Source organism: Panicum hallii, chromosome 9 (assembly GCF_002211085.1).
Source record: "Panicum hallii strain FIL2 chromosome 9, PHallii_v3.1, whole genome shotgun sequence".
In the NCBI taxonomy this organism is placed as follows: Eukaryota; Viridiplantae; Streptophyta; class Magnoliopsida; order Poales; family Poaceae; genus Panicum; species Panicum hallii.
In genome coordinates, this window is record NC_038050.1 from 6,421,758 (window position 1) to 6,434,125 (window position 12,368).

Genomic DNA, 12,368 nt, shown 5'->3' on the forward strand with positions numbered 1-12,368 from the left:
AGGGAGAAGATAGTGAGTTAGGAGATGGTTACACCAGAGTTAGTTTGATGCTACGTGTGGGCTAACGGGTGGTTTTGTACGTTAAGCTAGCTTCGGCAGGGGCGATGAATAGAAAATGTTAGTTACATGCTAGAGGTCCACAGGATCGACTAACTACCTCGCCGGTTACAATTGTTCAACAAACAACACATAGCTAGTAGTAGGGACCTGCAGGGCCCAGCAGGCAGGCACGATCTGCATGTGTTGTAGTGCCAACTACACATGACATTTGCAGGAGCCAGCGTATATTATTTAACTGCTTTATTGATTATTTTCTAACAGTTTGGGTTAATTTGACAAAATTTAGGATATGATCGAGATGTTTACACATGCAGTAAGTGTTAAAAATAATCAAAATTGTTTCATCGAGCTTGTGCTAGCCTTACATATCAACACGCATCTAATTAAGATCAATGGTTTGATTAGACAGACACAGATCGACCATTTAGTACCTGTACCTTATTGTTTTTTCGAGGAATATAATATTAGCATGTACGTACCTTTCAGAAAGATCACTTGTTATTTTCTCCATCCCAAGCTGGGTCGATCGTTGTGTGCGAGGGAATTCTTCACCTGGCGCACCTAATGGTTTTGGGAGTTTGGGAGGAAGGGGAAAGAGAAGCGGCGTGCGGCCGTGTAGGGTTGCTTGGTGGGGGGAGGAATTCTGTTGTTCAGGTCTCAACATCCCCTCTGATGATTCAAACCTACAACGTCTACTTAAAACCAACCCATCACTCTCCCTTCCCAAGCGTACTCGGCACCTAATTATAGTAACATACCTTAAAATATATCCTGCATGCGTTGGGCGACCGTAATCAGCAATGTTATGTGTTGAACACATCAGATCATCAGACGACCGGTTTCGAGAAGTACAAGCTAATGCTTTAGAAACAGGAGCAAACTACCACTACTGATCCACAAAATCCATCTCATTTGTGTTTATTAGTTGGATGAGCCGTTTGTAGGCTCATGCATGCAAGTGTGTCGGAGACTCATCTGACGTTGCTCCGATCCTTTCATGCAGGCAGTAGTCAAGTAGTTTAGAAAAAAAAATGGACTGCTGGTTTCTGCCTGTAGGCCGTTGCAGCGACGAAGATCCAATCCATTAGAAGCCGGTTGTAGTCGCTGCGGGTTTCTAGTGCTGTTGGGCGCCTCAGACCTACCCGGCCAATCCACACACTTCTCTATTGGCCTGCTCTGCAGGTCAACTGGGTTGTAACTATATATGTACACTACTTCGATCGATTGCTGTTAAGTGTTTCTATTTTAATACCTCGATCACCAACACATTATTGGTGATACCGAGCATTCCTAGAACTGTGAAACAGCTTCAACCATGTACGACTAACATGTTGATGTTAAGACCTCTAGGTGTGATAATTCAGAAGTAACAATGCTAGCTATTGGTGCAAAACTTTTTTTTTGAACGAACTATTGGTGCAAAACTGAAAACATATATATATATATATGTGTGTGTGTGTGTGTGTGTGTGTGTGTGTGTCCATGCATATAAAACCATATTAGAGAACCTTTATTTCCAATATTTTCTGAAAAACATCGGAAATATTTTGGGCGCACAGAAATCTTTAGAAGAAGAATAAAATCCAGTGCTAGCTTGATTGGTCGTTGTTGCACATCTCTGCACTTCCAGATGGTCATGATGTGCATATATGTCTCTATTGTTCCTGATCTGCTTCTTTTTCAGATATGGTAGAACCTAGACACATGAAACTTGGATCTTTTTGTGACGAGAATCGATCAGGTGATGGGGCCATGGCAACTATACATACAGAGGAGATGGCATGCATTCTGGTGACCGGCGAGCGCATATCATGGTAACAGCAACTGCCTATCAGAAGTAAATTTATTTCGACATTATTCGCTCCTTCCCGGGATAGGTTGCTTCCGCGGCCAACAACTGAAGATCAGGCAGGCAGGCTGCCTTGGAGCTTCTGCCCGTTCTCTGCTTCCGTTGCAGGTTACATGCGCCACAAGATGGAGTAGGGAGCGGGGTGTCAGCTTCGACCGTTGGCCTAACCCTGTTCCGTATCGCAGATAAAAGTTCTTAGAAATGAAGCAATGCAAGCAGCACCTAATAAGCTTAAACAATGGGAAACCGATACAAGCTAGAGCCAATGGCCTAGCTCAAAATTCAACCTGTTGCGCACCGGTCTTCTTTCTACCATTTCTACAAAGAGGAGAAAAAAAATGCCTCTGGATTCTGTAGACTACAGCATATCTCAATCTTCAGAATCCGTACGCACACCTTTCGTAGAATCGCTTTGAGAGAAGTCTGTCTGTTTACCAGAATTTTCAAGAGGGTGAATTTTTCTTACCGTACTTGAACCAGTGGCATAAACTTTGGACTGATCAGACGTCAGGCTGTTTGCACATCCGGCACATTCTCTCGGTTCTCACGTGTGCAGATCGAGCCTTGACTGATCGATCGAGACACATGTGTGTGTGTGTGTATGTATGTATGTATGTATGTATGTATGTATGTATGTATGTATGTATGTATGTATGTAACCAGGCTCTCTGTTTTTTCCTCTCTCGTTCGCATGCGGATGGAAATCTTTTCTGTACGCGCAGTGTTTAATTTTCCAAACATTTGAAAAAGGGAGCAGAGGAGACCTTAGTAGACGCGAGTGATCTCAGGGACGACGACGAAGAAACGGCGCAAAAGCGACGCGTACGTACCGTAACGCCGGACGTAACTGCCGAACCTTCAGTCACAAGATGCCTGCCGCCTGTGTGCCCAGGTGACCTAATCAGCCAGAGCCGGGGCTTTCAGGCCCCGGTTATTCCAGCCTACCATGTTTGAACGTGACCTCATCGGGAATGGCCACTCCTACTACGTTGAAGTGACATGCAAGACACGGGAAAAAAATGGACCCGATCTGGTCTCGATCGGCCCGTGCCGTGCGTGAACACCAGGTCCTCTGCCTGCGAAAGTTTCGCAACACCTGGTGACACGACGGGCTTACCGAATCTATCGCGCTCGATCGGGACACGGACCGGATCAACCCGGAGCTCATGCAAAATCCATGCGAGAACCATAGGGCGGCATTGGCGGCTTCAAGGCCGTGCTTTCGAGACTCCGTAGCAAAAGCGGATTGAGGAGCTAGGTTTTTCTACCATGAGGAGTTGTGAAACTCCAAACAAAGACTGTGAAGCATGTAGACGTCAGACAGTCGCAGCAAAAGCTACGACGACTTTTTAGGCTTTCATAGGTAAAGGTTTCGAGTGGTGTACGCGGCCCAAGCCATCATCTCAATTCTCACCTCGCGAGCGCCGTTGCCTGAGATCAAGCTACGCCGTAGCCTTAGATTAGTACTTGACGGAATGGGACACATGCTTAGGCTGTTAGGCATGCAGAGCTGGCCGCTCTCGGGGCTACGCTACGCTAGAGCCAGCACAGCCGTCAGCTCGAGTACGCTCTCCGATGTACGCGGCTCACCTGCTCCCGTCGTCTGGCGCCGCGACCAATACGATCCATCCATCCATCCATGGTCCATCAGAGCCAGCGGTAGCCGTGTACGTATCTGAGTATTCGGCTTGGATCGAGTTGGGCACTCGGACACCCATGTACGATCGTGAGCGTCCGGTACGCGTCGATCGGATGGGATACGCCTCCGATCCGTCACCTCTTCTCGCCGGCCGGATCGGACGCCATCCATCCATGGTCCATCCTTCAACGCACCGGAAAACGACCGCTCCCGGAGGAGAAGTAGTAACCGCGACGGCGGGCAGATCGCGGACGCACGCCGGCCGGCGAGACGACGACAAGGCCGGCCGGGCCGGGCCGGTACGGTACGGTATTCCTCTCACCATGCAAGCGCGAGCGATACCTAACTCACCTAACCACCCCCCACGCATGTGATGGGTACGTACGCGCAGCGCCGGGGAGGACGGAGAAGGCACCTGGCGTGAGCGCCCGCCCGGTCGAGCTGACGCTTTGGCTTTGCGGCCGGCCGGCCGGTTTCGTCGCCTCTTCACAGCTTGGTAAAGTTAGCTTTGGTGGTAAGCATGCGGCAGCGACTTGGTTTTATATGTATGAGCAGGCATGAGGGCGCGGGAATCTTGTTTGCTTTTGGGGCTGCCTCGGATGGGACGGCACAGGCGTGCATATACCTTTCATCCCCTCTCGTAGCCTATAACTAGTTAATAAATTAGATTAGATATCTAAAAACAATAAATTAAAGGTAGGGATCGGAGTATTGTACAAGTGTTATTTTTTCATTTTATTTCTTTTTTTATATTGCTACTAGCTCTACCAATTTTTTTTGCACAAAAAAATGCAAGTCAACGGGCAACCGGCGGTGCTTCTGGCATCTCAATTTAAACTCGAAGGAACAGTAGGAACGGACTTAGTCAATATATAGAGCTGGGCGAAGCCAGAGCAAATTGAAGAGGGGTGCACTTGCCTTGTTGGTGCATGAATTTAAACTACAGGGTGAAAAATTAGACTGAATCACTAATTTTGCTTATTTCTGTGGGTGCATAGGCACCCCCTCCATATAATGTAGCTTCGAGGCACATGCATGCACAACCACAAGTGCGTGTTTAGTTACAAGTGTATGGACGCAAATAAATCCCCAGTGTGATTTGATTAGAGACTGATGAAACCTCAAACTGAAAGCAACGTTTTATTCTTCCCCGGTTGCACGCACAGCAGTCTGACCTGTCATCTTCTGACTGAAACCCAGCAGTCCATCCAGGAAGTTGGCTAGCTAGGGTTCCTCGATCAGGCTTCTTCAGCTCACGCAGCTTTTCCTCGCCCTGTCACCCGGCTGACAGAGATACATGCTTGCATTGGGAGGTCATGCTGCACCTAGCCTGATGGGATTCGGCACCTCCATCTGCGCCTGCGTTGGAAGTTGGAGAAACCCTGGAGAGACGCTAGCTTCCATTTGCCTACCTTCCCCTCCAACCCAGCGCGCGGCCGGCGGAGATCATCGCCACTTGGGCCACTAGGCAGAAGCCGATGTCTCATCCGATCGATGACCTCAAGTCCCAACTGACCTGTTCAGTTCCCGCGCGGGAGTGCGATCGATGAGGCGGGAGCACTTCGCCTGACGTCCCTTAAATATTCTTTCTCGGTTAAAGTCTCCGACGAAGCCCCGTCCCGATTGTACCACCACCACTAACGATAGCCTTGCTGCGATTTCGGCCCGGACGCAAGTGGCGGCGAATTGCTAACGGAAGTCAAGTAAAGGCGATCGCTGAAAACTAACTGCGATCTCGCAGACAGCAACGTCTGCAGGGTTAGCGGAATTGAGCTCTCTTGCTCTCCTTAACCCCTACCTTAATAACTGCTTTTTTGGAAGGAAAAGGTGGGGAGCCACTTTATTGTTTCTGGTGCGGGAAAATGAAATTAGGTTTGGATACTATTCTGGTTTCATTACCCTTTGGTTTACCGTGTCTTGTCAATTTTGTCGCCAACCTCAAATTGCTTGCTTTCAAGATTTTTTATTCTTTTTTCCGCTTATTACAAACTTACCTGTCAAGATTTTTTAATTTTTTTCCATCGACGGAGATACAGGTTAGAAGTTCCAGGCTCTTTTCAGTTAGCGACTTGCATGTCAAGGAGAGTAAGTATAGCTTGAGACATGTCGGTGACGTGTCGTGTGGTGACAAACTTGCATGTCATCAGGGATCAAATTCCAGATATGACATCTCGTGTGCTTGCTATTCATGCAATGCAAGGTGACGTGTGTGATGAACTGTTGATACCAAAACATTATTGGTGAGTTCATGAAACTAAAAATATGCCAAGCAAATCTCTCATAAACGTTCGTAGGTGTAATTTTTGTGTGCATGCGTGTGAGTGCCTATGCGGCTATGCCTATAATATAATTTTTTTTTAAAAAATGAAACCTTACGTATTAAGTTTTTTTTCGTATTTTACCGCGATGCAATTTTTAGAGCCCTGTTTTTGTCGAGCCACCGGACACGTTTATGATTTGAGCTCCCACATTTTTTAAAAAAAAACTATTTGAGCTTCCACTTGAGAGAGAGAGAGAGAGAGAGAGAGAGAGAGAAGCAAAGCTCATCCTGCGCCCCCTAAACGAGCTAGTGTTCAGGTAGTGGTGCGCTGCTGACGACGCTGTCGCGCACCAAGTGGCTGGCTGCAGATCTCCCGTGGGTGCGGGTAACAATGATGACGCGTCGCCGTCCGCCCGCGCGCCGGAGCCGAGCGGCGAGCGCTTTCCGTTGCCAGGCGCACGCACGGGCACGGGGGCCCGTTCCGTAGAACCCAAGCGAGCATGCCCCCCGCACCCAGCGCCACATGCGCGAACGCGTAGCCATCAGTCCGGCAGAAAGAGAGGCGGCGACGGCGACGGCGGTGATAACAGATCGCGGGGATCGACGGCGGCGGGGCGGCCGCTTGCGCGTGCGCGAGTGCTCGGTTCAGTTGGGATGGCTGGGGAGAGCTTGCAGGCGCTTCGGCGGAAAGTGGGGAGGCTTGACGCTGGCACTCTGCTGCCGCCGCTCTAGAAGCGCGGCGCGCCTCGATTGGTTTGGCCTCTCGCGAGTCGCGACGCTTTGGGACTGGGTGTGGTGTGCTGGGATCGGCAGAGGTAGGCAACGTGTGTGGTGTTCCCGTGGATCAGTGGTCGTGCTTTTGACGGGGAGTACGCAGGTGTTGTTCTACGGAGACGTTGCGTATGCATCGTCCAAGAAAGGTGGAGCGTGGCGCACTCCATGGTGTCTGCATCGCAGCATCACCTAGAGGTGTCTCGGTGCTGTAAATCAGGCGGCTGTGAGCGCCAGCGTGTCTAGGAAGAGACCGGAGGGCGGCTGGGCTTGGTGACCTCATGCTATGTCTACGATGGGCTATGGAGAAAATTTTCTGGCCCAAAAGCCAAAACGCGCGCGATTTCAGCCTTCGGGCTCTCCGCATGGCGAAACCCTGGCGTCAAAATCGAACAGCTCATCCTTTGAAAACTTAATTAACCTGCAGGTCCATCTCACTAGTTCATTAAATCACACAAATGTCGAAAACATAATACACTCGCTACATCGTCATACGAAGCAGGAGCAACTCCGTCCTCTAAAAATTAACGTCGACAAATTGCAGCCTTCATCCGTAAAGCACAGTACACGACAAATTTCACCGGAAGTTCAGAAAAAGAAAAGGAAAGGTAATTTCGGTTGGTTCAGCAACTGGCCTGCACCCGATATATAGGCCATATATGCAAGGGTTGCTTATTAGCAGACGCCGTTGGTCTTCTTCTTGGCCAGGACGGCCCTCTTCCAGAGCGAGATCACCTCCCGCTGCTTGTTCATCTCCCTCTGGCTGGCCTCGGCGGCGGCGAGCGCGGCGAGGTCGCCGCCGCTGGGGGCGCGGGCGGGCAGCCCGTCCAGCTCGTGCAGCACCTTCTGGATGTCGAGCACCAGGCGCTCGGCGAGGGTGCGGCTGAAGTCCTCGCGGATGACCACGCGGAGCACCGTCACGTGCTGCGCGTCCGGGGGCATGGTGTAGGCCGGCACGATCCAGCCGAAGCGGCGCAGGAAGTCGGAGATCTCGAACTCGTTGTGCCGGCTGCTGTCCTTGAGGGAGAAGGCCACCAGCGGCACGCCGCTGTCCTTGGACACGATGTTGAACCGGCCCGTCTTCTCCAGGCCCTGCTTCAGGACCATCGCGTTCTCCTGGCAGTTCTCCATGATGTTCTTGTAACCCTGCATTGCAAGCACGTTTAGTGTTTTTTTTGAAAAAAAATACTCATCAGAATATGATGTTCGCACATAAACCATTGATGGTATCAACAAGTTTAAGCTAATGCAATTTTAATTACCTCAAAGCCCAGGCGGATCAGCTGGTAGTACTGTGCGATGACTTGGCTGGAACCTGAAATCATGGTGGCGGCCGTGAGCACATTGGCCAGATCGTCGATTGTGTTGTGTGCATCGAATCAAATGGACACGGGGAAACGGCCGGGCCAGAATGAAGTAAGAGAGACCTTTGGAGAAGTTGAGGGTGAAGGTGGGCTGGTCGGCGCCGAGGTAGTTGATGTGGAAGATTAGCTCCTCCGGCAGGTCCTCCTTGGTCCTCCAGATGCACCACCCGATGCCGGCGTAGACTAGGCCGTACTTATGCCCGCTGACGTTGATGCTCTTCACCAGCGGCAGCCGGAAGTCCCACTCCAGCTCCGGGTACAGGAACGGCGCGATGAACCCGCCGCTCGCCGCGTCCACGTGGATGGGCGTGTCCCAGCTGCGCGAGCGTTCAGACCAAGCTCATAGTTAAGGATCCACACTGCTGGCACGCGCACACCGGAACATTGAGCTCCGCTTGCACGGGTAAAGAGTGCCAATTACCCTGTCTCGGCGTTCTTCTGGGTGAGCAGGTCGTTGAGCAGCTTCACGTCCTCGAACTCGCCGTTGAGCGTGGAGCCGAGGATGGCGGCGACACAGATGGTGTTCTCGTCCACCATGTCCACGGCCTTGTGCGGGTCCATGACGTAGTACCCGTCGCTCAGCTTCACCTCCTTGAGCTCCACCTCGAAGTAGCGCGCGAACTTCTCCCAGCAAACCTGCGTTTTCCCAGCCCATTATTTAGAGGATCCGGTGGAAATAAACTACTCCCTCCGTTCCAATAATTGTATTATAGTTTGTTTTGTCAAATCAAATATATAAATTTTGCTACGTACATAGACATAATTTATATCTAAATGCATAGTAAAATCTATATATCTAGATTTGCCAAACAACCTATAATTTGGAACGAGTATTATTACATAAATGATAAATGATTGGGCTACTCGTTATGGAAAATTGGGTGTTGCCATTTTTTGCTTACTTGGACGTTGGCGCCCGTGACGATGTTAGGCTTGTCGCAGGGCTTGCCGGCGGCTTTCATCTTGTTCTGCCAACGCCTCTTGAACGCCAGCCCGGCGAGCATGATGGCCTCGGACGAGCCGACGGTGCCGACTCCGACTGCAGTTTCGGATTCCCCGAGAGGGGCGTTGAACAGATGAGCGATCATGTTCACGCACCGGTTCTGCAAAATCACCGTTCGGGTCAAAGCTGATTAGTTAAGATTCAAAACGATGGTCAAGCTGCATTTTTCTCCTTGGACAGGACAAATATTGTCTCCAATTTCAGAATAGGAAGAACTTTTGACTCACAATCATTATTTGAAGAAAATATTTTTAAAAACCTTTCTCAAAGAATTCGTCAATCTTAGGAAATTTAAAAGCCAGACTGCAGAGGGAACTGGCATTATAGCGCTTAATGTTTCCAAAAAAAGAAAATTCGTAGATGGGTGCTGAGATTTCACACTGGTTAAAGTTTGGAATCCGATGCTAAAATCATTCTTGAGAAACGTAGAGAATGATTCCAATAGTAGTTGGGGGGAAAGATAGTCCGCTTGTGCTTCAAGGAATGGCCGGTGGATCGATGACGATGCAGGCGTCTCTATGATTCATGCGCGCACGCCACGAATCATCATAGTATTTTCTTTTCAGGCCAATCTTCACTTTCGGAGCGTCTCCTGACCTAACCCAACTGTCTCATCCAGGCAGGCAGGTGTCCTGAATTCCTGATATCACAAAAGGTCACAGCTTGAACCAAAAGCGCAACTTGGCCTCTTCCCTCTTTGCTCTCCTAATTTTTGTGTTTCTTAATGACACATTTTTTCCCTTCAAAAAGGGCATGGACTCTATATTAGAGTTATTGTAGCCTTTTTAAGATATGCCCTCAGCTCCACCTTTCGGCCAATGACCAACACCACCATCCCTCCCCAGCTCCAATCCCACTTGTATTTCTCCCATCTCTGCTTTTGTGGATAGCAGCGGGCCGCAGATCTCCTCGGATATCCTCCTTTTCTTTTTCCTCTGAGAAAAGAATCTCATGGGGCCTTGAAGCCACCCCGGTTTGTTTTCTTGCCGTAGTTCATTCAGGTGCCTCGGGACGGGGTAAGTGCCAAAGGGACGGTGGGAGCCAGGTGCAGGCATCAGCAGGTTGGCCGAACGCCGGTGAGCCGCAGGCAGTTCTCGATCGCGACCGGCGGCCACCGGCAAGGGAGGCAAGCGCTACCATTTCGGACACTCGCGCCACACGTTCCTTTTTTCTCTCCTCGATTTCGGACAGGCAAAAGGAAAGGAGCGCGTTCACGGGCCAAAAATATTGTACAGTGAAGACGTACAAAGTTAAGGACGAGCCTACTCGACAGAGGAACTACGCAAGGACAAAACGGATAGAACTATACTATAGCAGGGTGTTCATGGCAATGACCTTTTCCATGGCCCGTGCGCCACGGATCCAGGGTTAGATGCTGCTAACTTTGCTTCAGGTTAGTCGAACACTTTAGGATCGAGCTCGGTGGCCTTATCCACAATCTGAATTCGTCCTCCTGCGTCGCCTAATGAAGTAATGATCTTTCGTTTGATCCTGCCCACCCGAAAGGATGGGAGCACCGCCACGGCGCCACCGGCTGCCGTGGCATTTATTGGTGGCTCGGCTCCGGGAGTCGGCGAGTAGCCGGCCATCCTCGATGGCGACCGGCCAATTGGCAGCCAGCAGCCGGCCAGTGGGCTGATCTGAAATCACTGCTGGCACTCTGGCAGGCAGGCACTGGTCACGCACGTTCTTGGTTTCAGACACGGACAGGCAAGGCATGACACTTGTACGTTTCTTCGGCGCCTGTTGCTTTCATTTCTGTCGGCATCGCTGCTACTGCTGGGCTGCCAGTGCTCTTGGTGCCTGGCCCACCCTGCAGGCTCCCACGGGCCGGCGTGCTCTCTCCGTTACGCTTGTTCTTGCGAATTGCGAAGCTTCAAAGGCAGGTATCCCGGAGAAAGGACATGGAGTAATGGACTAGCGGAGGAAGAAGAGCCGAGGCCCGTGCTGAGAGCCAGCCATACAGCAGCAGGGAGAAGAGATGGCAACTTGGGAGGCTTTCAACGCGCATGTGAATGTGATTGATGGCTGCTTGCCTGGCGGGCTTGGGTACTCGATCATTTTGGATTGCTTTCAGTTTCAGCATTAGTTTTTGGATCCGAGGCCAGATTGTCCTCCGAAAATAAACTAAAATATCCACGGCCAGATCAGAGGCCAAGTGGGCAAATGAAAAACCAGAGGGTTCTGTTTCCACCGCGAGGACCAATCAGAAACAGGGGGCTCGCCGTCCGGAGCAGGCAACGCAAGGGGAAAGTGGAGGGCGACTTGGGCATACCATCCAGGGATCATCAGAAGAGAGAACTAACGGTGCCGACGATCGGTCGACGGAGCGAAGTAAAGGAAGCCGGCGTACCTGGAGCTCGGTGGTGACGGGGTACTCGTCCATGTCGACGTAGTTCTTGTTGACGGAGGCCTGGATGAGCTTGTCGCACTCGGGCTCCATCCACGTGGTGACGAAGGACGCCAGGTTCAGCCGCGGGTTCCCGTCCAGCATCAGCTCGTCGTTGATGATCTGGTACGCCGCCTCCTTCGGGATCGACTGCTCCGGCATCCGGAACCTGCACACGCCGGCGACGGGTTAGCTGCGAGCACCGCGCGTCTAATAATGCTGTGTCGATCGGAGGAGCCGCGCGCGAGCGGCGAGAGCGAGCTGCCGGCCGGGACGGCGGCACGTGCCTGGGGAGGGAGGCGCGGACGTAGCGGGACGCGAACGTCGAGTGCACCGACTCATCGGAGCCGCCGACGCCGTGGGACAGCACCATCTCGCTCGCTCGTCGATCTCTCGCCGCCGGCGGCCGGGGAGGAGGAAGAAGGGCTCTCTCTGATCTGCTCTGACTGGGCTAATGCTGCTGATGGCTTGGGGGCGAGGGAGAGCTAGAACTGACGCGGTCGTAGCTGTTGGCTTTCCTGGACTTTAAATAACGGAACGCGAAACGGAGGACGCGCTCGCTGAATTTTCTTTTTAGGACGCCGCGGCGGCGGCGACGGTGCGGGTGAAGTGACACCGGCCGGCGAGCTCTGAGCCCGTCTCTACCCGGGGCAGGTGCGTCGTGTGAGCCGGCCGTGCCTCTGACCGATCGCCCCTCCCCCGCCACGGTCTTCGTATTCACAAGTTTTTTCCTTTTGCTCCGTCCACGTTCCTCGGTCTCCTCCTCGTTTCCTTCTTTTTCCCTTCTTGAAAAAAATGGTATTTGTCGCTTTCCTTTTATAAATAAATTACTCAGTAATAATAAATGGTTAGTGGATGTTTGGTTTCCTTGATGCCGGGGAAGCATGATGCGATATGATGGGCGGTGAGCCGGTGAGGGCCGCGCGATCGATTCTGCTCTCGTCGCGCGACGCGCTTTGCAACTCCTGTCGTGATTTGAAAACGGTTTATTTTTGTAATCTAATCCTGCATGCGTTCGGCACCCATCGTTTCT

At 51.4% G+C, this 12,368-nt stretch overlaps 1 protein-coding gene across 1 annotated transcript; it reads right to left on the minus strand.

Annotated features, from left to right (window-relative positions):
* Positions 1-6,982: 6,982 nt before the first annotated feature.
* On the minus strand, positions 6,983-11,978 carry LOC112875141 (glutamate decarboxylase 1-like). The gene is made up of 7 exons (XM_025938872.1): positions 11,623-11,978; positions 11,300-11,504; positions 8,846-9,046; positions 8,365-8,579; positions 8,007-8,260; positions 7,842-7,894; positions 6,983-7,725 (listed from the first exon to the last, which is right to left on the minus strand). The coding sequence occupies exons 1-7, from the start codon at positions 11,706-11,708 to the stop codon at positions 7,255-7,257; spliced, it is 1,485 nt and encodes a 494-aa protein (XP_025794657.1). The 5' UTR covers positions 11,709-11,978; the 3' UTR covers positions 6,983-7,254.
* Positions 11,979-12,368: the final 390 nt, after the last annotated feature.

Bases quoted from the DNA above. Each gene is read 5' to 3' on its own strand.
- LOC112875141 (XM_025938872.1), bottom strand. From the start codon at position 11,708: ATGGTGCTGTCCCACGGCGTCGGCGGCTCCGATGAGTCGGTGCACTCG. The intron at 11,505-11,622 runs GCACGTGCCGCC...CGGCGTGTGCAG, and splicing joins GTCCGCGCCTCCCTCCCCAG to GTTCCGGATGCCGGAGCAGT. The intron at 7,895-8,006 runs GTCTCTCTTACT...CCATGATTTCAG, and splicing joins CACCCTCAACTTCTCCAAAG to GTTCCAGCCAAGTCATCGCA.